This window comes from Larus michahellis, chromosome 18 (genome assembly GCF_964199755.1).
Source record: "Larus michahellis chromosome 18, bLarMic1.1, whole genome shotgun sequence".
NCBI classification, from domain to species: Eukaryota; Metazoa; Chordata; class Aves; order Charadriiformes; family Laridae; genus Larus; species Larus michahellis.
Genome location: NC_133913.1, coordinates 5,747,988 through 5,773,972, shown reverse-complemented (window position 1 = coordinate 5,773,972; position 25,985 = coordinate 5,747,988). Strand labels below are relative to the sequence as shown.

Genomic DNA, 25,985 nt, shown 5'->3' with positions numbered 1-25,985 from the left:
CGGGGTTCCCCTGCGTGCAGGATGCACCCCCCGTGCTATGGGGGTCCACCGGGTGCAGGCTGCGGCCCCCCCGTCTTTGGGGGGGGTTCCCCCAGATGCAGGATGCGCCTCCCCCCCCCCCCCCACCCGCGCTGCTGGGTGGGTTCTCCCCAGTTTCAGAATGCAGCCCCCCCCCCCCCCGTGCTATAGGGGTCCCCCAGACGCAGGTTGTGCCCCCCCCTTGCTGGTGGTGGTGGGGGGGTCCCCCGGGTGCAGGATGCGGCCCCCCCGTACTAGTGGGGTTCCCCCCGTTTCAGGACGCAGTCCCCCGTGCTGGGCGGCGGGGGTGTCCCCCCAATTTCAGGATGCGCCCCCCCCCCCCCCCCCGGGCTATGGGGCTCCCCCAGACACAGTATGCCCCCCCCCGGGGTTCCCCCGGTCGCAGTACACCCCTCTCGCCGGCAGAGGGCGCCCTTTCACCCCCCCGGCGGCTGGCGCCGGGGGGGGGGGGTGCGTTCTCCCCGCCGTCCCGCAGGGGGCGCCGCCCGGTGCCCGCCTCGCGCCCGCCGGCCCCGCCTCACCGCAGGTGAGGCGGGGCCCGGCGGGCGCGAGGCGGGCACCCCCCTGTCTTTCCCCCCCCCCCCCGCCCCCCCTGCCCCGGGGCAGCGCGAGCCCAACCGTCACCGTCGCCGCCATGGCGGAGCGGGAGAGCCTGGAGTTCGGCAAAGCCGACTTCGTGCTGATGGACGCCGTCACCATGCCCGAGTTCATGGCGAACCTCCGGCTGCGGTGAGCGCTGAAGGGGGGCGGCGGGGTGGGTTGAGGGGAGGGAGCGGCGCGAGGAGCGGGGAAAGGCGGTGGGAACACGGCCCCCCATCCCGCATCGCCTCAGGGCGTGTGAGGGGGGGGGGGTCTTCCCGCTTCTCCCCCGCGCTTCTCCCCCCCGTCGCGGATGAGGTTGGGGTGTGGGGAGGGGGCTGCGCGCTGCCGGCTTAGTGAGGTGAAGCGGCCCGGAGCTGAGGGGACGGTCGCCCCCTCAGCACGCCTGGCCTCGGCTCCCCCCTCCCCGGCCCTCGCTGTGAGGGGGCCGGACAGCACGGCAGAGTATCCCAGTACCAAAGAGGGGCGTTTTGTATAAAATTGGGACGTTTCAGAGAGCCAAGTGAGCCCCGGTGCGCTCTCAGGGAAGCACCAAGCTCAGCCTTCGTGCCCGCACCGACTTCTCTTCCTCACCTCCTTCAGCCACCCCTCTAACAGGTACCTCACCATTGACCCGCGTGCAAAGTTGAGAGAAGGGTAAAAAGCAAAAAAAAAAAAAGGAAAAAAAAAAAAAGAGCAATAAAAGTCACCAAGTCCAAGGTTGCCGCAGCCCCGCAGGAGCGTTTACAGCTGCTGACCGGTGCAGAGTCGCTGCGTTAACATTTTGTGATCTTTATGGTTTTATTTCCCTTCTAGAGGCGATGGGCTTTGGGAGGATCTGCGTTTTCGTCCCTGTTTCCTCTGAAGTAGCAGTAAATCCTGGGCAGCACTGATAGAGAGGATAGCCGGTGGGGACCCTACGTCTGCGGCTGTCTCTCACTTTCCGTTATAAAAGATTCATGGGAGCTCTTCCCGATAAACTCTTATGCCCCTGCTTGTGCAAGGATTTGATAATTACCAAAGGGATAAAAATGGGACTTATCGACTGTGTCCCACCCTTTCGCCCCCCAGTTTTTCTTGGGCTTTACTGGCCGTTCTTCTCCTGCCACTTGTGTTCTGGAGATGGCTGAAATCAGTAACTTCTCAGCCCTTGCAGTCGTTGGGATGCACCCGAGAGCGGCTCTGGCGATAGCCGTGGGAGGAGAGGTGGGCTAAGCTTCCTCAGCGGGCATAAAACTACCGAGGAAGGAGAAAATTAAGCACTTTCAGGCAATTGTGATGTCTCCTCTGGATAAAATCTGTAGATACTGAGCTCTGGCTGCATCAGCCTCTGAGTGCTCAGGGATCTTTGCGCTACGCAGCTGAGTACCAGTGTGTACCCCTCTGCTGTGGTGCTGCGAGGTTGCAGCTCAGATCCTAAGGGTGCAAAATATAATAATAACAAGTGGCTCGTTTGATGCTATTTTTTCTTTTCTATTTTAGATTTCTATTTGGGTGGGGAGGGCATTTGTATATAAATACTAAGAAAAACATAATGTGAAGAGTTGAGCTTTGAACATGAGGAAAAGTCAGATTTAAATAAATTTTGCAGTGCCTCTCAGAGCTTAAATTTGCTTCTCATTTGTGCACGCCATGACACTCAATTGTATTACAAAGGGTTTACAAACAAAGTCATTGTAACTAGCAGGAAACTTGCATGTAACAGTTTGTTCTTGGGGCTTTTATTGTTTGGTTAATGTGTACTAGAAATCGAAATGAAGTTTTGGAAATGGATTGTTAGGTAACTTAAAAATGAATGTAGCATATGGGTTGCGTTTAGGAATCAAATTAGTTAATTGAGAGGTGCCTGCACTGGTAGACTTTGCTAATTTTGCATGCTGATCCTGCCGAAGGGTGTTGTCGGACATCCCTGCGCTATCTAATACATCATCAGGTGACCCTTTAACTCCGGTACCTTGGTCACTGGTACTCAAAACCAGGCCTCTCCTTGTGACACCGATTCAAACTCTGGTTTCTTTTGCTCGAGAACGCATGTGTTACTTTGGCCGTAATCTGCAGTTTGCAGGCAAAGTTCTGTCTGCACTTCTAAGTTGTCTGGTGTCTGTGCTGTGGGCAGCATAATCTTTTGTTAAAAAAAATTAATGTGGTTAATTTTTCTAACCTTGGTGCAGTCATCCCCTGACTTTAGGTTTGTCTGTGCTGGGACATTTGGGAAAGTGAATCTGAATGTACCAGAAGTGTGGCTTTTCGGTAAAATTGCTAAACTCTGCTAAGCCCTGATTGACGTCGCTGGTAGAGCCGTGGCCCTGGCCTGCTCGCCCAGCTTCGCTCCTGGTGTTATTACAAGTCTCAAGCAACACTTGCTTCTCTTATTTTTACTGCTTTGGAGACAGTAATTAACTCCTGCTGCTGATACATTTTAAATGGTGTCAGACCCAAATTACACCCGAGATTCTGACCTGTTCAAGGGTTGATTATGTCACGTTGTGTTTTGTCACGTTGCGTTGGTGGCACGAGTCGCCTTTGTGCTCGTCACGTGCTGAGCAGAATGGAGAAATTGTTGCTTCTCCATCATTAACTTCAAGTGACGGGTTCGTTTGGTTTACACTTGGATGGGCTCCACCCTATTCCATAAATCCAGCTTTCTGCCAGAGCTATTTTTGTTCGGGGTCACTGGCTGACCCAAGACGGGTTGTGCTGGATTTAGTTCCCAAGTGAGCCCAGATGTGGGTGGAATTGAAATCATACCAGTTTCGGTGCATGCAAGGATATTTCCCCAAGGATGTCTCTAGTGGGAAAAAGAGAAATGGTGAAGTTGCACTTTTCATTACTCTAATATTTGAATTTAGTGGTGTTGACATGGGCTGGATTAGTGTGGCTGGTATGATTGTCGAGGTGAATACCCGCTTGGGTAGGTGGACGGATGCAGTGTGAATTTACTACCTCATTTCCCAAGCCCTACGCTTCATGCCCTGTTGTTTGTAGCTTTGTGTAGTGATTCAGCAAGGATATCATAGTGTTAGTGTTTTTTCACGGCCATGTCTTGCAACTGCTTAATAAGCTGGCCATTTGACGCGGACACTCAAGCAGGCACTGCATGTTACACATTAATTGTAAATAAAAGTCATCCGGTCCTTGAATTCCTTAGTTCTGAGTGGGCTTCGTACCAGTGTCTGGTTGTGATTCTTAGTCATCAGAATAATTTAAAAAAAAAAAAAAGCAGGACTATTGGAACAGTTAGTGTGGATTCAGGAGCTAGCTTTGTTTCTTTACAGAAAACCTCCAAAGCTTTAAGAGACAGTTGTTCCTTAAGTGATTGTAAGTATGAATTATTATAAACAGCCGTATTTGAGCAATTTGCACTTGAGCAGATAGTCTGGCATTCCCTTTAATCAGCTCCCCGTTAACCTTTATGGGCAGGTTGATTACTGCAGTAGTAGTTGGCATTTCAGTTCCTATCACAGGATGTGAGATTAATTGAAAGACTCCTTAAAACAGGGAATCTTTTTAATGTCAAACAGCTCTCAGGTCCCCTCACTGGCAATCAAGGGCTCGTATTTAGCTGTACTCTGACTGTTACTCGCCTGTAATCTAAGGGAAAACGTCCCGCTTTGGACTTGGTAAAATACTTGCATTTCAGTGGGTGGTTTTGACTTAACGTGACTGTGACTATTCCACAGCAGGTGGAGCGAGCTGGTGCTCGTGGAAAGGGAGCAGCGGTCTTGCAGGAGTTGCTAACGTTTTGCAGAAATTGTGGCGTAGGTGAAACTTGCGGCGTTAACTTCTGCATGAGAGAAACACGCAACTGTACGTCGGCTTATTTTTCATCACGCCATAATGAAAATTTCAAATGATCAAAGTTACCATTTTTAATTTACTTCCTTGTAAGGAAGAGAGCGAGAGGTTATTTTTCACGTGTATGAAGTATTCCATTTTATATATGATTTCTTGTATTATCCTGCCAAGACAACTCATTTTACTGTGCTGTACAACTAGCATTTATCTCGATAAACAGATCAAAACTCAGAGTTTTAAAAATGGTATTTACGGCATGCAAAGTGGTAGCTTGATTTCTTGAATTATCTGTTCTGCTGTTTTAGTGATTACTTCAGGAATAACTTCAGACTGGCTTCTCCTCGCAAGGTCTCGAACGCTTTGCAGGGGAGTAAGAGGTGATCCCCGCCGTGCCGGGCGGTGAGGTGATGTGGGGGCCCGCCTGTGGATAAACCCAATGCCTCTTAATAACTGTAAGTGGAAAGTAGACAATGATGTATTGCAATGCAGGGTAGCGTTTGGGGTAGTCCCGTATGAGCTGTGTGCTCAAGGTCTTCCTGTTCTCACATCTAACTCGTGAGCAGGTGCTACTTGACTCATCTTTTCCTGATTTCTGGCGAGTTGCTCATTTTTCATAAGCATTGTGCAAATCCCCTCCTGGGAACATAATAGATCTTTGTCACTGTTATTAAAGAATTCAAGGACGCATGAAAGGAAGACTGTGAAAGCACACGGTAAGGTGTAATGATCGTTAAAAGAATTTTGGGTTCTTTTCCTCTTTTTTTGACTAGTTCCAGCATGAAACACGATGTGGAAGGCTGTATTGCTGCTCAGATAGCTCCTGGTCATCCCAGCCCGCCTGAGTCTGAGGATGTGGTGTGAAGAGCTACAGTTTAATCGTCCTTGCAGTTGTCTCCTTGCACACATTGTGATTTCTGAGCTCTTAAAGCAAACACGTAATAAAAACACAGTTCTGCATTTAGTTAAAATACGCAAAAGTGGTTTTTGTACTGTTTCTCAACTATTTCTTACAGTGCAAACGCCAGCATTTTCAAAGCTATCCTAAATAAAAGCAACAGTGCTAAATTCCTATTTATTGCAGATACTGTTGAAAGATAATAGTTGTTATGATTAATAATATTTTTGTTATCAAGAATCTGTAAAGAAAAGCTGTTTCTCCTTTGAAAATTTTCTGTAAGCGTTTGCAGTGCAGGCCAGGGCGAGGTGTAGGCTGTAGTCCTGTAAAAAGGTTGTAGCACACTGAAACAGGGAATTGGCTTCAAATGCTGCAGAGGGCTATCTGGAAGGGAGTTTCTTGAGAGGGCTGCGTGTAGGCTGTATCGTTCGAACCTCTTTTTCTTCTGGATGATGCAGTGGGTTGAGTCTGTAGTATCTCTCAGTCTTTAAAATAATCTGGGTTGTGTTTTGGATGACTGGTGTGAATAGCTGTTAGCCTCTTGGCTTTACAGCAGGCTCCTTTTGGATACAAGCAGCTGAAGATGGTGCTGAAAATGTATAGACCTCGTAATTGCCCAGGTGACCTGAAAAGAAGCTATCATCCAGTTGTTAGCAGCCCCTTTCAGTAGGGGATACCAAAGGGTGGGGTTTTTTGTTTGTAAATATACAGATATTTACTCATCTCGCAGCTCTGAAAGGCCAAACTCCTCTTCTGCAATTTAGTCTCCTCTAGATCTGGAGACTGGGTTATTTTCCTTTTATCTGCCCTCAACAGGTCTGGCAAAACACGCACAAGGTCTGGGGCTGACCAAACACTTGATTTTGTTCCCGTCTTCAGGGGATCAGTGTCCCCATAAATACATTAGAAACAATTCTTTCTCAGCAGAGTTGTGCATCGTTGGTAGCATTTGATTCTTCATCTGTATAACACCCTTTCTGCTTTTCCGTTGACTTATCTTACTTAAAGTGTCGTAGCAAAGGGGTGCTGTCTATATTGTATTGATGTTTTTACACCGGCTTTCTTACCTTTTGAGCACCATCTTAAACATCATGTTTTTGGTTGAAGTTGTGGTGGGAGAGGTTTGGCTTCACACTAGTTAGCGAAGTGTGTTTAATCCTGGCAGAGGAAATATTATGTGAATACTTGGTTTCATTCGTGCTTTTGGTAATGAAATATTCATGCTTAATAAACAAGCTTTTCATGCCTTTAAGCCATTTTAATTTCCTCATTTTAAATAGATATGAATATTTGAATTGTTCGTGTGGTGTTGAATTAAAAAGCTACTAGGAAGAGTCTGCTTTCTTCTTCCCGGAGAGGGGTGCCTGCCACTGCGGGTGCTGCAGGAGGCTCCTCACTGCTGCTCGGACAGTCAGCAGTTAAGTCTCATCAGCTCTTCTTGGCTTCTTCGGAATCGCCCAGCTTGCAGAGAGCTGTCTTGTGTCAGAATTCGGAATGAATGGAATGAAAATTCCCCTTAGTCCATCAAAATATGACTTACGAGCTTGGACAGGGTCCAGCTTGATCTTCGTAGATGGAAAAGGCCATCGATCTCACTTAAAAAGCAAATCCGAACTACACAAGTAGCAAAAGGGGGGCTCAAGGCCAGCTTTCTGACTTCTGCAGGGACTGGCCGGTCGGCTCATGGAAAGCGACAGCTGCTGCAGGTGGGCTCTGTTTTTCCTGACAGCGTTGCCTTGAACGAAGCACTGAATGAGATGATGTCCCGCATGGAATTTGTTTTGCCTCAATATGTGCTGAATTTATATAGTTTGACTGAATCTTCTTTTGCACATCCCCTGACTTATGAATACCTTCTTTTCTCAGAGTGAAATTTTACAGTAGTCTTTTTATAGCAGTGTGGGTGAGGTAGTGTTTAATAATTTTAACACGTGGGTGTTGAATAATATACGAGGTCAGATTTATGAATGAGATTAGTCTTTCAGGGTACCTTACAGTTTTAAATTCTTAGGCTGGTAATGCTGTGCACCAGACCTGCTGGTCCTGGCTTGCCAGCTGATGCTGAGCTGCATTTATGGTACTTGTCAGAGCACAGATAACAATATTTAATTGTAGGTAGCTAGCTAGCAGCAAGCTGAAGAGCAACATTCATGTCACGTGGTGTGAAGCCCTACAGAATCCGTTCTGTAACCAAAACTATTTTGAATTGGCTCAATAGGAGATGCTCCTTGTTGCGTCTTTTTTTAATAAATTATTTTTTTCTGCTATTTATACAAAGGATATCTACAAAAAGTCAGCTGGTAATTTCGGAATTCCTCAGCAGCCTTTTTGCTTTCATCCTTGCCTCTTCTCTGCAATTATTTTGTAGATTCCGATGATGCAATATGGGTCCTGAAGATCCTCAGAGTGGGCAGTGCATCTGTTTGTGATACGAAGTAGAATCCTGTTCTTGTTTTTGTCTACAATGCTTGTATAACCTGCATCATATCATCGCCTTCTGAATTTCACTAGCTAAGGTCAACTTTAAGATCTGCCAAATTCTTACAGTAAACATTAGCTAATATTTCCAAAGTGTCTCGAGGTGCCCTTTAGTCAAGAGTCCTTTATACTGACTTCTGTTCAAAAATCTACCTCTTCAGATTGTTTTATTAATCTACTGTTCCACCGACCCCTTGCATTCCTTTTGGGCTGAGCAAGCTTTTACACTACCTGAATGTTTCTCCTTTAGTCGCACTTACTCAAATTCCTTTTGGAGATGCGGATCTCGCTAGCTATTTGCCTGTTACATCACCACTCTTCTTTCTTAGTCCCTGGGTCATGATTGCATCTTTTTATGGAATGAAAAAAATCTGGGGGGGGCGGGGTGGGTGGAGAAGAAAGCAGATTTACCTGTAAGTGTTAAATTAGGGAGCTGTGTGTCCCTTTGAAGCAAATTTGTGGGAGGTGTCCCTGCCCAGGGCAGGGGGGTTGGAACTAGCTGATCTTTAAGGTCCCTTCCAACCCAAACCATTCTGTGAGTCTGTGTGTAAATGCTCGTTTCCCGTTCTCAGAAGCAGACATGCAATTCTAGAAGATATCTCTTCCTTTCAGGGCTTTTTGATTAGACCTGATGAGATGTCAGCTCACACTACTGCTATCAGGTACCGATGTTCCTGTCTCTGTCAAACAGACCAGGAAGGGAAGTAACTTTTCATTGTGGTGCTTTCAAATGGTAAGGGAACAGCTTAGGTATGAGGCTGTTCTATCTTTGGGAGTGAAAAAGGGGCATTAGATAAATGTAACCTGTTGAAAATACTTTTTTATTTTTTCCCCTTCAAATCTAAGCCATTAAATTGTTCCTCAGATAACCTTTATGTTTTGCTAGGAATGAGTTGTGGTTTTTTTTCATTCCTGGGATTTGTTTCAGCTCTGATGTTCCTCTCACCTGGCCTGTGTTGGGGCCCGGCTGCTGCACGGGACAGCATACTGGTTCTCTTTGTGAGTAGTGGTTTGAGTAGATAACAGATAACATCCTGCCACAGCCCAGCAATGAGGAAGGCTGAGGTAGGAGAAGGGGGTATCATGTAAATACCTTTTAAATAAAACAGATAAGCCAGAGGACCCACCCCCATTGTCATAGATGGTCTTGCAGTGCTCTACTTCTCAGGCTCATCAGTAGAAGTGTGAGCAGTGCTGGGGCATAACCAGCCTGTTCTTGCTTTAACTCTTGATGGTGATGGTACTTTCCATTCTTCCCCCCCCCCCCCTTAATTGCAGAGCATTTTTTCTGTGCAGACTTTAAATTTTCTCCCTGAGCAGTATTGTAATGTTGTGTCTCGCCACTGTTGCGTTGTGTCCTATTTACCTGTCTGCGTTCTGTCCTATTTACCTGTTTTGCAGCACGCATTTCCTGGTCGCTGTGACGTTGCTAAGCCATCCCTTCCTGATTTAGCAGTTGGCAGTGGTCTGTCCTGTTGCTGCCATGTGCCTGCTTTGGTATCCCAGCCTTGAGACGTGTGAAACTTCAGAGAACAGTTAGTATGTGGCTGTTGGGCTGGTCTGATCCAGAGCATTCTTTCCAGAAAAATGTACCATTGGCTGTTGGGTAAAAAAATGGCATTAAACCAGTTATGTGGTCCCTAGAGAGCTGCTTACCTGCTATGATACCATTTCTCATCCTTGGATGTCTCTTGCTGTACTCCAGGGTGTCCATTGTTGACTCTTACTGTCCCTCTGAGAAGTGTTGTCCCACCTGACCCTTCCTTTCATCTCCTGCCGACTGCCTGGCTATATTTTTATAATTGCAGTAGCTTCTTGGTCATCCTTGGTGACTTTGCTCTCTTCTCTTGCCTTCTGTACCTTCTTTGTACAGATGGACACCTTTGCCCAGCGCTTCCCCTTTGCTGAAGTGCCTGTTCACGTGCCTCCAGCTCTCCCAATGTGGAGATGTCTGATCTTGGTGTGATCTTTTCAGCCTTGCCCAGTGAATCAGCTGGAGTTCCCTCGGGCTGGCGTGAGTGAGCTCTCCTGGACAGCAATTCACTTGTGCTGCCTGCACCGTCTGACCCGCTCCTTCCTAGGCCTTTGCATTCAAAGTCAAATGTTGGTATTTCCCCTATAGTGTAACAGTCCTAAGCCTGAGCTACACGCAGAGCTAAATCTCTTGCCTACAGTCACCTTCAAACTGATTTTTCTGCTCGCTCCTTGTTTTACCTTGTCAAACCCCTTTCCCACATGTGCTTGTTGAAAGTGTAACTATAGAGGTTGTTTTTGCTTTCTGTTTCATCTCCTTCACCTATCTCTGTGCCTCTTTCCCGTTCAACCTCAGAAACACAGCATATCTCCTTCCAATGTTTATCAGTTTCTCCCGCAGCACTGATCTGTTAACATGTTTGTCTGAGAACTTTCTGACGAGCATTTTGTGTACTTTTCCCTCAGTTGCTCCTTTTGGCATGGAAGAAACGCCATATAAATTTCAACAAAGACACTGCCTCCTCCTTAAATGTCTAATTTATGAAGCCTACACAAACTTTGTCATGGTAGGAGGTTTGGTATGCTGTAACCACTGATTATCGTGTTGATCTCTTCAAGTAGTTTCCCGGTTCCATACTAGATGTATGCCTGGGGGAGTTCGTGTTCTCTTGGGTCTGGACAGAGCCTGGCCCGACGCTATCCTGTCTGAGGTTGTTCAGGTAGAGAATGATTTGATTATAGTGTCATAGAATCATAGAATGTGTTGGGTTGGAAGGGACCTTTAAAGCTCATCTAGTCCAACCCCCCTGCAGTAAGCAGGGACAGGGTCATGATCTGTTCCCATTTAAGGTTGACGTAACTTAATTTGTGAAGCCTGAAGGCTCACTACATCTTCCTGGGAAATTAAAAAAAATAAAAAAAAAAATGGAGCTTTGTGGCAGGACTCTGCAATCTGTGGTATATAATGTGCTGCAAGAGGTGATGTTTAGTTTAGGGTAGTGCATCTAACTCCATCTCCAAAGCATAATGTTTTATGTTTGTATTTTTGTGTCTTTCCCTGTAGACATGCAATCTCGCACACTTTATTTAGAGCAAGCCAACTTAAGCAGTGTTTTGTTGGAATTTCTGACGACCTTTGAATAAGTCTTCTGGAGTGGGGCTCCTGATGAAAAGGTTTTCGGTCTCTTTCTGCTGTAGAGCAGGTGTACATCGCTGTCCCTCAAATAAATTATACTTTGAAGCACCAGCTGAAACTTCCTGAAAAAGTCCCCTTTTAATATCTGTCTTCTATTATAAGCATCAGGCTGGTCAGTGCCTTCATCATTATACTGGGTATTTATTTATGGTGCCCAGGACAAACTCGCAGTAGGGAAACTAAAGGGGGCTCGAGCAATTTACTGCACGGTTCTGTGCAGAAAGCAAAACAGCCAAAGACCAATGAGAACCCATATTTTAACAGCTCACTGGATGTCAGCAAAGGCTGTCTCACAATGAATAGCAAAGAAAAACAAACTAAAACAAAACAAAAAATCTCTCTTCCCACTGTATGAACAGCATGGCTTTCTTTTGGCACAGCTTCTCTATGGTATATTGAGGTGGTAAAATCTGGTGTGTCAGCCTGCAAAAACTCTGGTGGTTATAAAAGCCTTTACATCACGGTTATCAAGAGCACAATGAAGCTTTCATGTGGCTAGACATCTTTTAGATGTTTACAGTAAAACTTTTGCTTTTATTCATATTGCTAAACGTCAACTAAATAGGTTATTTTGTTTACAAGAATGAATGATAAAGTAAGTTCCACCTTCAAAGGAAAATCGAGCTACTGTTGTTTGAAGGCCTTTCTTCCCATGCACTGTTTATAAAGCAACTGGATATTGAGTTTATAAACTTCCGAGGCTAGAAATAGTGCCTTCCACTTCTTAATACCAGCTGATTTGGCGTTTTGTTCCTTCTTGATCCTGGGTGTGAAGACCAGGGGAACGAATGAAAGAAGACTCAAAGAGGTCTCAGTATAACTTAGGCCTCCAGAAAAATCCCAGAATACCAGACCCTGAGCAGCAGGAGGCTGTGAGTGAACTTGCTTAGAAAGCTTGTTGCCCCTGCGTACTGCAGAGGATATACTCTCTCTTGTTTGCTTCTCAAACGATCGGAAAGACACCGTGCTGCTTTTCCTTTTGCTTGCAGGGACCTAAGTACCCCAGTATTCTTTTAAAGCTGGATGTAAACAGCTCCTTGGAACGGTAGCTATTAAACTTTGTTGAAAAGTGCTTAGCAATGACAAAAAAATGTTATTTCCGAAAGGATTTCTGTAGCACTGAAGGTTTTTTTTTTTTGCAAACGAAAGTCCAAATTTACCACAAAAATGTCCCTGTAACCTCTTATAATTCAAAACATATTACTTGCTTTTCAAAAGCACAGGCAAATTACCAGGGAGACTTTCTAAAATAAGACTGAGGGTTAGATGTATAACTTTGTGGACGATGCTTCTTGATAATAAAGTGTTTCCTTTTTTGAGTTTCGTCTGTGTCGCAGTAAGAAAGTAACTTTGCTTTATGTGGTTTATGTACTGACCTGTTTTAGGTGAAGAGAACACTAACGATGTTTGTGTATGCCCGCAGGCATGGGTATATAAAAAGGAGTATATTTGTTTCCCTTTTTTTTCCTATTAAATGTAGCATTTATGTCTCTAGCAAAACAAACAATAGAAATCTTGTCTTCGTTTGTTCTTGTTTTTTGGGCCATAGTGCATCCTGGCTTTCAGGGATGCAGACATTCCTAAGCTAGACATCTTCAGGCTCTGGCAGCTAATTCTCTGAGTCTTTATAGACCCCTTTGAGGAAATGCCAAGAAAAAGTAGATACGTGTAAACCTTTTTAAGCCTGGTATAAAACTATACAAGCTGGGCTTGATAGGAAACCGAAGGCAAGTTGACCAGTTTTGAAATAATTGGGAATATTTTGCTTAATTTTCCAGTCACTTGATAGAAAACATGTTTTCCATTAAGGGCTTACATTTTTTGAGACTTAAAGGGGGGCTGCTTATTGTCAAAATGAGTCTTGTTTTTAACCAAAACATTTTGGCTGCCTTCTTTCTTTTTAGGGACTGTCACTCCATTGCTGGGGTAGTGGAGGGGTGGCTGGTGCCAGTCGGTCACGCCGGGCGCCTGAAGCGATGGGCGTTGTGGGGTTTGGGTGCCAGTCGGTCACGCCGGGCGCCTGAAGCGATGGGCGTTGTGGGGTTTGGGTGCCAGTCGGTCATGCCGGGCGCCTGAAGCGATGGGCGTTGTGGGGTTTGGGTGCCAGTTGGTCACCCCGGGCGCCTGAAGCGATGGGCGTTGTGGGGTTTGGGTGCCAGTCGGTCATGCCGGGCGCCTGAAGCGATGGGCGTTGTGGGGTTTGGGTGCCAGTCGGTCACCCCGGGCGCCTGATGCGATGGGCGTTGTGGGGTTTGGGTGCCAGTCGGTCACCCCGGGCGCCTGAAGCGATGGACGTTGTGGGGTTTGGGTGCCAGTCGGTCACGCCGGGCGCCTGATGCGATGGGCGTTGTGGGGTTTGGGTGCCAGTCGGTCACCCCGGGCGCCTGAAGCGATGGGCGTTGTGGGGTTTGGGTGCTGAGTGCTCCTGCCCTGAGGAGCAGAGGGGTGCTGGGCTTCCAGCTGGTAGGTAGAAGTATGAAAGCCAGGAAAGTGTGATGGTGGACACTCATCTTGCTATCTGTATCATCCCACGTCATGCAGTAAACAAGTAGCAATGGAACTCTCAACGTTTTCATTTACTTAAAAAATGCATGATTATTTTTTTTCCTGCTTTTCTGTTGGGTTTCTGAATCTGTGATCCTCTCATGAAGGAGCCAAGGTGGCACCAGCTGCTTGCTGTATGCAGGAACAATCAAATAAGCTGGTTTAGATCTTCCCTGTTTCCATGACTTCTCTGAGGTGATGACGTTGTTTTGGGGCTCTGGTGACACACCATAGGCCATGATTAACTGAAGAGGCCAATCCCGATTTGTTGCTACTGAATTTGGGGAGAAAACTTTTGTTGATCTTGGTCTCTTTAGTTGATCTCAGTCTCCTCCCAAGAGGTTTTTTCCATACTTGATTCGTAACTGGGAATTCAGCTGCTTTGCCGAGAGGCTGTTTACTAAAATTAGTGAGTAGACCCTGTACAGATGGACAGATCAGAGTAATTTCACTTGTTTTATTGTACGAACTAGCTTGGGAGCAGTAAAAATGTATTGGGTAGTAAACATTGTAGTTGAATCATGGAAGCTGTTGAATTAGGCCATAATCTTTTAGAATGTTAAACTCCATCTGATATATGACATTTTAATCTTCTGCCTTTCCTTTACTCTCCTTGTATCTAGAAAAAATGAAGATAAGTTAAATACAGTAAACTTGGGTGAGTTTTGAAGACATTTTGTAGCGCCTTGACTAAATTAAAGGAAAATATTTGCTAGGGTTACATTTACTAATGTAGACCATTAAACCACAATAAATTGCAGGATGGAACAAATTAACAGGTTCTTACAGAAAGACTGGCTTGGTCACCAGGTCTGGTTTATGTTGTACTAGGGATGTGGGAAGACTTCGGAGAGCTCAGACGTTTAGGTAGTCAGGATCAGTAGTGTGGTGGGTTTTGGTTTTTTATCAAGATGATTCTGCCTTTTTGAAGGCTCCTCCATACCTGTAGGTTGATTATGTGTCAGAAATCTTTTTTCTAATAGTAATTCCCACACCACTTTCACATCCTTTGTGCAGTTCCAAAGTATTTTTCACCTCAGGTGCCAAATTCTTGGCTCTCTTGATGAGCATGGTAAACCCCATAACCAATCTGGGAAACCTTTCGGTGGAAAAAAAAAAAAAGCCAACCCTCAAACCTTTCATATGTAGATGTATTGGCTTGTCTTAGTCCAAAACAGTTTAAGATAAATGAGCAGCCTCCGATTATCTTAATGAGGCATTTGATGTAGAAGCCTATAGCGCTAATGGCCAGATCCCAAGTAATTTGCCGTGTAACAGTGTGTAGGAAAATTGCACAATTATGCCCACCCATCTGGTCACCACTGGGTGTCCACATGGATAGTGGGAGCCTTTGATACTCTCATTTTATCGTTCTCTGAGTAATAGAGTGCAATGGATATTTTGCAAACTAAAAATTCCTATCGCTGAAGACAGCAGTTTCTTTGTAGTTTTGACCTGGGTTTTGGTACTTGTGCTCTCCAGTGGTACGAGTGCCAAATAGTCCCCCTTTTTTTTTTTTTTTTTAATGTGGGGAGGAAATAACATGAAAAAACATCCTATCTCATGTCGTGTGCAAACCGTCCATCTCTCAGTAAGGACACGCGCTGTGTGTAAGTGGTGAGTGAGCAGCACTGACAAACTCAACCATTCACAGATTTTGTTTTCTGCTTTCTGACACTTAAGCCTGCGGGATGTGCTGTGGTCGCTTTCAAACTTTTCAGTGATGAGAGCTAAAACCCTCTCTTAATAAGAGTGAAGACGGTTGTATTCTTTTTACTCTAGGAGGGTGTATTTTAAGAAGAACAATAGTTATCATAAGACCCATGATCACAAGTGCCAGTGGTGAATATTTTTTCTTAGCCTGTAATCTTGCCTTGTGTTTACCTCCCTTCTTAGTGCTGCTGTCGCTGCCACCAACCCTTTGGGTTTTCCGGTATTAACTTGTATTAACTTGTCCTGCCATAGCGTTTTTGCACCAAGGATTTTGCCTTCAAAATTGCATTTTGCACTCAGAGTGGAAGAGTGGAGTAGTTTTCAGTTTCACTGGAATTTCGAGTAAACGCAGAGAAGGTATTGGCAACAGAAGGATTTTGTGGAGCAGGTGATGTCTGAATTCCCCTTCACAGAACTCTAATGTGATGCAAGAATTGAGGGCTTGCAGTGGGGATGTCCCAGCCCTCAGGCGCTTTCGGGTGCGGGTGCTAATGCCTGGGAACTGATTTGTCTGGAAAAAGGATCTGTTGCTTCTCTGCTCAGGATCCCCAAGAGCTTTCCAGGGTGGGAACTGCTGGCAGAAGGTGATGCTGGGGGTCCTGGGCCTCCTGCTCACTCGGGGTGACAGACCCCTTCCTCAGCACTCGATTCCCACCGTCTGCTCACTGCCCCCGCCCCCCCGGCTTCAGCCTGCCCCATAAGAGAGCTCATAGGGGGTGTCACTTGAAACGCTCTTTTCTGAGCATATTTGTATTCCATTTTTCTTTCTGGAATAGTTATCTACATGTCAGTCTTCAGAAATGTTCCTAAGAGCCTTGCTGTTTAGCCAGTGCTTGACTCCACTGAAGCATCACTCCTGTTACCCTGGTGCTGTTCCATTCGGTCATTATGCATGCTATCGATAATTTTCTGCTGCTTCTGGATCCCACTGCAGTGTTTGTCACTCTTGCTTTTGGATTTCACATTTGCAGAGTGTAACTAGCCATTCTGCATGTGGCTTGGGTTTTTCTTGCTAGATTTGCCTTGCATTACTTCATAGAGAAGAAGCTGAAATAGTAATACTAAATCACCTTCCTATTAAGTAGATAGCATCTACTTGTCTTGGCTCGACTTGCTTTCTTACCAAATGTATTTTGGGATCTCAAGAAAATTTATTTATTAGATCATACCTGTGAAGATAGTGTATGAGATTGTTTCTCTTATTCCAAATATAACCTTTCTGTGATCTTAATCAACATTTGCTTTAAAATTGTCCAGACAGCAATTCCCTGACGAATTTGGCCAACACCAGTGTTAATGTGGAGGTGGCTTTTTTGTTATGGACTTAGTTCCTTCTTTTCTGTCCACAGATAGGACGGTGCTAGGAGAGCAGTTTGGGATTTCCTCCAAAGATGACTCATATTTGCCAGATCCATGTATAGCAAAAATAGGACGTGCCATTACAATGTGTATTATTTACGCTACCTAATATTTTGTCCAGTAGTCACTGAACTTTAACTGGTAGCCTTTGTCTATGAGCTTGCTTTTTCTTCCCCCATTTGTCCACCTAAAGACAAACAAAAGCCCCAGGTGAATTTGGAGTGTGTCTCCATTAATGTTTTTGCAGCTACCCTGCCCTCCCATCTGCCCTGATTTTCTGACTGGGAGTGGAAATTGCCCAAGGTCATCTTTCAGGGAGCAATAACGTGTTATTCCTGCCGCTGACTCTACCTCTTGGCTGGTTTCTGTAGACCTCAGACTCCTGCTTGCAGCAGCCTGTGGGAGTATTGGTGGTTAATTGGCGTGAGCCACGCCAGTCCCGGTTTTTAATTTCCTAGATAGTCCCTGGGTAATCTCCATTTCAATGATAGTTTCGCTGTTGCAAAACTACAGCTGCATCAAGGGCCAGGTTTTGTATCGGTGACCTGCTGTGTAGCTGCGTTTCTCAGGGGCTGTGCAGATCTCGGAGCTGATGGGATGGGGCAGGAGAGAACTAGGGGAAAACACTTTTAATCTGGAAGTTGTGCTGTGCAGATTCCCCAGAGAGCAAGCGACTGGGCTGATCAGGTACAGAAAACAGCGCCCCAGCTCCTAGCATTGAGATCTCATCCCAGAGCATCATCTACTGGAGCATCCAGGAGGAAGGTAAAAGTTCCTAATGCTTTATCCAAAGCAAGATCTTCCTGCCAGAAAATTTATCACCAATAGCAGCATCTGCAGTTGAGTCTTGTGTGGCAGTTCTCAAATACTGGTGTGATGGACTTCAACACACAACTGGAATAGAAGAAGTTAAAAAAGATTTGTAGTTTCATGGTTTTTGTCTGCTCAAGACGCTATTTCTCATTCTTTTCCGTTTCCCAGCATTATGTTGCTCACACCTTTGTCCTCTGGCCTGTCTTGTCCTTTATCATAGAATGGTTTGGGTTGGAAGGGACCTTAAAGATCAAACTGTTGATGAACAGTTTATTTGGAGCCAGGAGCAGTCTTTGCTGTCTGTGTATCAGACAGGTGTTTCAGGAGGAATTGCCTTTGAAATTAATGAGAAGGTTAAATGGGAGGCAGTTGTCTCCACTTACAGATTAAATGAGCAAAGCTAAACACTGGGGCCTAAATAAAAGTGTGAGCTTTTTATTTCCAGGATGAAATTAGCCTTGTTAGGATGCTTCTTTTGGGGTTCCATAATTTACAGAATGACTTCCTAGTATTTACAGGTATTACTTCCTAAAAGGAGATGGTTATCAAGGCTTTAGTGCTCCCTCGGGGCTTCAACAACAGGCTGACCTGTAGGAAACCTAAACAGGTTCATTCTTCACAATTTAAATTCCTTCTGTCAAAACAGGAATAACTCTTTGGATAGGGAAATGTTTTTAGCAGGATCCTGTCTGCTCAGCGGTGGTCCAGCTTCCCTGGATGGGGGTTGGTTGTGTCACGGGGCGGGATGGTGCTTTTCAGCCCCGTGATGATTAGAAATACTCCACCCTTGGGAGCTCCCACTCCTTTTGCTGCTCGTCCCTCGGCGGCTGGCAGGGACTGACGTTACGCCAGCGCGTCGGCACGGCCTGCGCTTGCATAACCTACCGCATGGGCTGACCAGCTTTAGCAAAACAGCCCTCTTGGACAGATGCTGCAGTGAAGCCGTGATTAATCGGGGAAAAATTTTAACAACCTTAAATGGCAGTAAATTTATTTTGGCAGGTGGAGACTGAGAAAGTCATTGCTGCCATGTAGTGGAGTGTTACTCTGAAGGGTTAGAGCCACATTTTATCTGCCACAGCACTCTCTCATGCTGTCTCCTGTCTCAAACTTTTACTGTAGCGAGAGCTTCAGTATCGAAATCTCCTTTTTTACAGAAATCTTTCTAACATGTTTGCCATCCATGCGGGAATGTGGAATGACCTTTTTTTCAGACCCTCACTAATCATGGAAGTACCATTGCTTCTTTCTTCAAACAATGCAATGCACGTACTTAATGGATAAAGAATAAAATACCCTTCTGAATTGACATCGTGACAGCTATAGCTTTGTTCTAAAGTTTGGCTTTTCAAGGCATATGAACTGGCATTGCAAATAGCACTGAATATCTTCTGTGAGACTGGATGGGCTAAAGCCTCCCAGACGGAATTTTTCAAATATTCTTGTAATATTCTTTCTGAAGGTGAAAAAGTAACTTGGTTCCTCCGAGAGATTTCTTTATTAGTGTATTAAGATTGGAGCTTTTTAGATTTAGTGAGACAGTAGCCCACATTTAAAAGATCCTTGAGAAGCAAGTGATAAGGGAGAATTGATTGATAATTTTAGCAACATTCGATATGTGAATTATTTTTGATTCAAAAGCTCCACATTCTCAGCAGCTCTGCTGTTTTATTTTATTTTGAACAGGAATTTAGTTTTGACTTCAGGAATAGGTTGCTGGTGTTTCTCTTTTTTAATCTCTCCTTGTGGGCCAACAAGAGTTATTGTTGGGTCATCTATAAATTTCATGGAAGTTTGTTTATTTTACTGAGGCACTGTTCAGGGCAGAAAGCACCTAACTGAACCTAAATTTTCTATGCTCTAGAAAACTTTGAGCCTCTCTCAGCTTGTAATGGGGGACTAAAATGACTGTTGAACGTTTATATAATGTTGTTATTGCCTGAGATGCAAGATATACGCAACCTGCAGTCATACAGTCATTCCACCATACAGAGAGACCTAGATAGGTTGGAGATTTGGGAAAAGAGGAACCTTATGAAATTCAACAAGGGTGAGCGCAGGGTGCTGCACCTGGGGAGGAACAACCCCCCGCACCAGGACAGGCTGGGGGTGACCTGCTGGAGAGCAGCTCTGGGGAAAGAGACCTGGGAGTCCTGGGGGGCAACAGGGTGACCACGAGCCAGCGATGGGCCCTTGTGGCCAAGAAGCCCAATGGCATCCTGGGGGGCATTGAGAAGAGCGTGGCCAGCAGGTGGGGGGAGGTTCATCCTCCCTCTCTGCTCTGCCCTGGGGAGGCCACGGCTGGAGCACTGGGGCCAGTGCTGGGCTCCCCGGGTCAAGAAGGACAGGGAACTGCTGGAGAGGGGACAGCAAAGGGCCACCGAGATGCTGAGGGGACTGGAACACCTCTCTGATGAAGAAAGGCTGAGGGATTTGGGTCTCTTCAGCCTGGAAAAAAGACGGCTGAGGGGGGATCTTATCAACGCTGATAAATACTGAAAGGGGGGGTGTCAGGAGGATGGGGCCAGGCTCTTCTCAGTGGTGCCCGGGGACAGGACAAGGGGTAACGGGCACAAACTTGCCCCTGGGAAGTTCCATCTCAACAGGAGGAGGAACTTCTTTGCTGTGAGGGTGGCAGAGCCCTGGCACAGGCTGCCCAGAGAGGTGGGGGAGTCTCCGTCTCTGGAGCCATTCCAACCCCGCTTGGCCGCGTTCCTGTGCCACCTGCTCTGGGTGACCCTGCTCTGGCCGGGGGTTGGAGGGGATGATCTCCAGAGGGCCCTGCCAACCCTATGATTCTATTCCATGCAGCACTAATTTTGGTTATGGTGTTGCCCCGTGTTCTTAATTCTTTCTTTAACCAGCAGAAGTGGTAACATGTATGCTGTTTTCTTACCAACGCTCTACTGAGAGTAGTCAGCAGACAGGGAACTACACAGCCACCGAAGACCATGTGTTAGAGTAAGTGTTTTCCTTGTAAAAAAAATAATAGCGTATACTTTATACAGTTAGTCTTTCTGCAAACAGTCAAGTTGTTAGTCTGGCAGGATGTAATTCCTTTTTCCTTAGTAGTTTGATTTCCTTTTGGCTTGTGTGTGCTTAAGCTCGTCACCAGTCTTGTGCTGAATTGATGTGGATGCTAAGGTACTTTTTTGAGTAATTCAAGGGACGGATATTTGTGAAAAGATTGTGATTTGCTTTTTATCGATAGTAAAGGCAGTCTATCAAGACAACTTAAAAATACTAAAAGTATAGGCCCATATGTACATAGTTTTCAAAGTCATATTTTATGGCAACATATGACGGTTGTAGCTCATGGTGCAAAGAACCAGCTGGCAGATGCTTTTACTTGTTTTTTTTAATAAGGTATGAAGGCATAACACACATCTAAAACAGCTGAGAGACTGGTATGGCTTAAAGAGTTTAAGTTTACTTAAATTCTTAAAGCAACCCTAATTTAAGGCATGTTGATTTCTTCAGAAAGCTTTTGTTAGTTTGGATGGAGGCCATTATTATGTAAGATATAATTATTTGGCATCCAAGTAGTGATTTTAACAGGGAAAAAGTTTAAAGCTTGATGTGGTCTGTGTTGTGGCAGTAACATTCAAAGTGTCAGTGCACGCAGGAGTGAGACACCGGTGAGGTATGTTTATAAAGGCACAGTTTCCTTATTTACTATATCACAATAGCTGTGTCTCATTTCCCTCCAGTTACCTTGCAGATCGGTGACTGTCCTGAGTGCCAACAGTTGGGAAAATGAGAAAACAACCAGAAAAGGCTTCTGTGTTCATGTTATCCAAAGTGCTTTGAGGCTGCAGCTTGCAACTCCTGTGTGTCGTCATCCTGTGGAAAAGCTCCAAGAGGTGCCACAGTGAGCGTGGACCCTGCGGAGCAGGGGTGCGGCCCAGGAGGAGTATTTTGTGTGGCATTACCCGGAATGAGCTGGGGTCAAGCCTGTTGTCAGACGTGTTCAGAGGATCCAAGAGGTCTAGTACTGCTGGCTCAGTAGCCACAGCTCAGGTGTTTTTAAATCCTTTTTCCTGATATTGAAAAGAATTGTTAAGAACCTCCTTAAATTCCCTTTAACCAGCTACTTCATTTTCCTTGGGTTTTTTTCTTTGCCCTAAATGGAGTCAAGGCAGTCTGGAATAACGTGTGTGTGGAATCGACAGGCCATTTTTTGCTGCATACACTTTTCCTTTGAGATGACCTTTAAGCCTTGTGTTACTTGCATTTCCATTTAGGGAATCCGTAAACTGCTTGATATTATTGGGGGGGAGGGGGGAAGGGCTAGATAGAATCAGAATTTTGAATGTTTGTTTCCTGATAGTAAATTGCCTTCTTGTGTGTCCTCCAAAGCTTTATACAGAAAATACTATAATCTGGACTGCTTTTGGAGAGGGGGCAGCAGAGACGGCAGCAGAAGCAGCTCGTGGGGTGAGAGGGGGGACATTCTGAGCACAGCAGCAGGTGACGGCTGGTGCCCTGCTCATCTCCTGCTCAGCTGCAGCAGGAGAGAAGAGAAAAGCTCTGGCGCTGAAAATGTTCTGTGTTCCCTGAAGTATGCTGGAGATGCAGGATTTCTCAAGATCCCGGGCACATTTTTTGGAGAAACTGTGCCTTAGTGCAGCACCAGGGAAGGTTCTGGAGAGCAGCTCCTCATTGGGTCATTCTTGAGCTCTTCCTTGTACATTCAAAGTCTGGGAAAGCAAAGCTTGCTGGGACCCAGACTGTATCAGGAGCAGCTAAGGCTGTGCCTGTGCTTGTCAGTGCATCTTGGAGCTTCACGCTAGTGTCTAATCCAGTTTCGGAAACTGACTTCCTTTACCTCCTCTTAACTCACTTTATGGTTCGTACAAACTGTTCAGATGATGTTTCACTACTGTGTTGAACATAAACTTTAGTTTCCCCTGAGTTCTCCAGCGTTGATGTCCACACTGGTGAACAGGGATTGGAGGCATTCCTGGGGCTCAGTCACTGCTCTCTTTGTAGCCAGGGGCATCTGCACCAGAGGCAGCTCATCCCACCCAACCCCTCCTGCCCCGTCTGTGCCACCTCCCTCCCTGGCTCAGGAGAGCGTGGCAGGAGCAATCACGAACAGTGCTCTGGCACGAAGATCCCTCTGTCCTAAGAAGTAAGAACAGTCCAGCCTTCGAGTTTGATCTCTGTGTGAAAGTTTCCCTGAGCTTCTCAGCCCTAAGAAAATGAAGGGAATGTTATCAGTGGTGGAGGAAAAATGTTTTTCCTGTTTAAGGCTTTTATGGTACTCATTCTGCAAGGTGGCGTTAACTGGCATCTTGGGAAAGATCAGATTTGTATTACATGGTCAAAATATTTGTCATGTATTTACTACAGGTTTATCAGGCACTAAAGGGATGAAACAAGTCAATGAGTTGCTGACAGACCGGCTGCACAAGCCTTGGACAAGGCTTTGATTTTTAAGGTTATGCCCCTTTTACTGAAGGTACCAGCCTGGCACAGACGTATTTTGCTATGGAGAAAGGTACAGGTCTTTCTGCTGGAGGGTTTTGTGGTCCACAGGTCACTGGAACTAGTTTACAGCTATTTTTATTGTATTTGTTTCCTTCGGATCTATACAAGATGCTTGTTGTTTTAACGTCCTACTTTTTATTATGATTATAGATTGTGAGTGCCAGCTGTGAAGGAGGCAATGCCTGTAATTAAATTCTGCCTGGGAGTGCCTGGCAGCATGTGTCTTTCTATAATGGCAGACTTCTTTATTTGAAACAGACTTTTGTTTGGATGCCTCACTGAATAATCTGTCAATAGCTGAAATAATACCTTGATCCCAGAATAAGTGGTGCTGCCAGAAATCCTGCTTGCTCGTCTGGCTGGTTCCACCATCACAGCTAATAAACGGTCTTTGCTCAGGCTGCAGCACGTTTTGCTCCTGAATTGCCCTTTCTGCTGTAGATCTGGCCGAATTGGGTTAGTCACCGATTAATGTAATGTATACAAACAACTGCTTGCTCTGCTGTCCTGAGCCCCAGTCTGTCTACGCTCAGGGTTATCCCATTCCTCCAATGTTTTTTGTGGAGCTGTGAGCTTCCAGGGGTTTTAACGATGGGAACGGCCAGTGCAGACCACCTGCCTGACTTTTGTCTGACCATGGCTAAAAATCACAGCCTAGATGGACTTGTCTCTTCCTTGCTTGGGATTGTGGTGTGAAGACAGTTGTGTCTAACAATATTCCCTCTCCTTTTATTTTTTTTTTTATTTTTTTTTTAATACGGATGGGTACAACGTGAGGGAGAGAGAGGAACACAAGGGGGCCACGAACGAATTCCAGGGTTCATGAAGCAGCAATAAAGATGCTATTATAAATGAGCAATGGCTTGTAAAGGGTTGCAATCTGCTAATGTAGGTTACTGGGTTGATACCATCGATTTAATAACGGTTCTTTAATCTGTTTAGATATTTTGACAGTCCTTTCAGCTTGAATATGATGAATTGGTCCCTTGTGAATTTTTGATTATTTCTTTGGGTCATTTTAATAGTTGCAAGACCTGTCAAATAACACTGAGCTGCACAGCACGCTGCTATTTCTGATCAACCTATGAAGATAACAGCCTCAGGAATTGCAGTGGTGGTGAAGTAATTGTCATCCAGCAAGCTGTAATTTGAAAACGGGTACCACTGCTTGGCCAATGCGGTGGTATAGTTCAGAAGCTTTTAAAATACTACCTGCTAATACCTTTGTTTTGTTATATGCTGCTTATATCTGATTAGCATGTGATGAAAACATCACACGTGCCCATCTTCCTAGCCTTTGCGTTATAATTACACATTTACACAGCAATCAATGCTGTGGAGAAGCTGAGAAGTGCAGCAAGGGCCTGTGTTTAAATAACCAGTCGCACACTTCTGTGCAGTTTTTGAACGTGCCATCTGGTGCGTGATGTGTGTTAGTTTGTGTAGTAACAGTTGGTCAGTGCATCATGAAGCCCATGGTATCGTATGGTTGTGTTAGTTTACCCTACAGAGACTGCTGTTAACAAGAAGAAAGAACCGTCTGTTTATGAATTGTTGAAGAAAGAAGTGTGTTGCGCAGTCAGTGCAGTCTCACCTTGCTGCTCGTGCCAATCCCGCTTAGTTCCGTATTCTCCTTTGAGATCTCTTTGGAAACAGAGCTAAAGCAGATGGTCAAGGAGGGACTTCGGGAGCAAAGCGATCTGAACCAGCCCAGTTAAAACAGGAGTATGAACTGCCCTCGTTTGTAAGGGCCTCATCAGTGGTCAAGGAGGCCAGCAATAAATGATCCAAAAGAATCCCAAATTTCTGAAAGGCTCCCTAGTTTGTGGAGGTAATGTTTTACGTTGTTGTGTGTACTGTTACACTGTTTGAAACTGAAATGATGCTTTAGTAACCCCTGTCAGTAACTCCTCCCTGGGCGTTAGCACCGCCTTCTTTCCCTACTTAAAGCGGGAGATGGGGGGCTTGAAATCAAGATAGTCAAGCAGCAGTAAGTTAATGTTTAGTTTTAGTAATACTAGTTTTATTTGCTGTACCTTCAATCCTCAGTTGCCCTGGAGTGGATGATCTGGTTGCAAATTAACCACACCATTGATAAAGCTCCATTCAGAAGCAGCTCCGTCCCGGCAGAGCCCAGTAGCTGAGGTGTGGTGCTGGGGGAATGCACTCGTGCTGCTTTCGGGCTGGGGGTCCTGGCACTGGCTTTTCACCCTGTGGAGCTCCAGCTCACAAAGCCGTGGAGCCGAGGTGGTTCTATGCAGAGCTGGCTTTTGCCTTTTACCACCGTATTCTCAGAGCAGGGACCCCAGGGAAGAAGCTGCAGAGATCTCCTTGCAGGAGGTGAACCCACTTCTGCGACGTGGACACCATACAGCAGCTAGTGATGTTAAGATCTTTGTATGTTTCTCCAGTGGAAACCTGGTCAATGCAGTTGATAAATCAACCCCAAAATTTCACCTGCCTGAATGTACGTACCTAGTGGAAGGCTTGTGTCAGTGTGCTGGTTAACCCAGCTGCCGGCTGGAAATGCAAGGGCTGGTCTCTACAGGGGTTTGGCAAGCTGGCTTTGTCCTGCAGGGCTACTCAAATGAAAAAAATGTAACCTGTCCTGTTCCTGTGGGAGCAGTCGTGGTGTGTGGCGCAGAATGTGGTCTGTTGGAGAGCTCTGGGAGTGCGGATGCGCAAAGACCTGTTGAGAAAGATCCCTCTCCCAGGGCTGCTGCAGATGCCATGCAGCGCGGTTGGCGAAACCTCTGCTCGAAGAGCAGCGAGCGAGGACGCTGTGCTTGTGAGCCGCCCTGCATCAACTGGCCTGTGGAACACGAATCTCCCTGCAGCGGATCACAAAGATGATACAGATGTTGCTGAGGTTGCCTTTGTGTAAAAGCAAGATTCATAACATCAGTGGCGGCACGAATGGGGGAGGCGGTGCTCCTCCTGGATCACCTCGCGGATGAAATCCCATTATACAAAACGCTGAGCCATTCATTTACAGACGAGTAATGTGCTGTAAATTGCAAGGTCATGGATCAGTGGGAGAGGAGGATTAGAGGCCACTGCTATGCTGCGTGATACCAGTGTGCTTCTAGAAAACGTTCATGAGGCTCA

At 45.7% G+C, this 25,985-nt stretch overlaps 1 protein-coding gene across 5 annotated transcripts in view; it reads left to right on the top strand.

Annotated features, from left to right (window-relative positions):
- The first annotated feature begins 573 nt into the window (after nt 1-573).
- Nucleotides 574-25,985, top strand: part of MYO1D (myosin ID) — a 175,249-nt gene continuing 149,837 nt past the window's right edge. For 3 of the 5 annotated variants that reach the window (XM_074562012.1, XM_074562013.1, XM_074562014.1), the window contains exon 1: nt 634-768. In XM_074562012.1, coding sequence (XP_074418113.1) covers nt 674-768 — 95 coding nt within the window. In that variant the 5' untranslated portion in view covers nt 634-673. Of the gene's footprint in view, nt 769-25,985 lie in introns of all 5 variants that reach the window. The other 2 variants (XM_074562010.1, XM_074562011.1) reach the window with 1 other exon arrangement.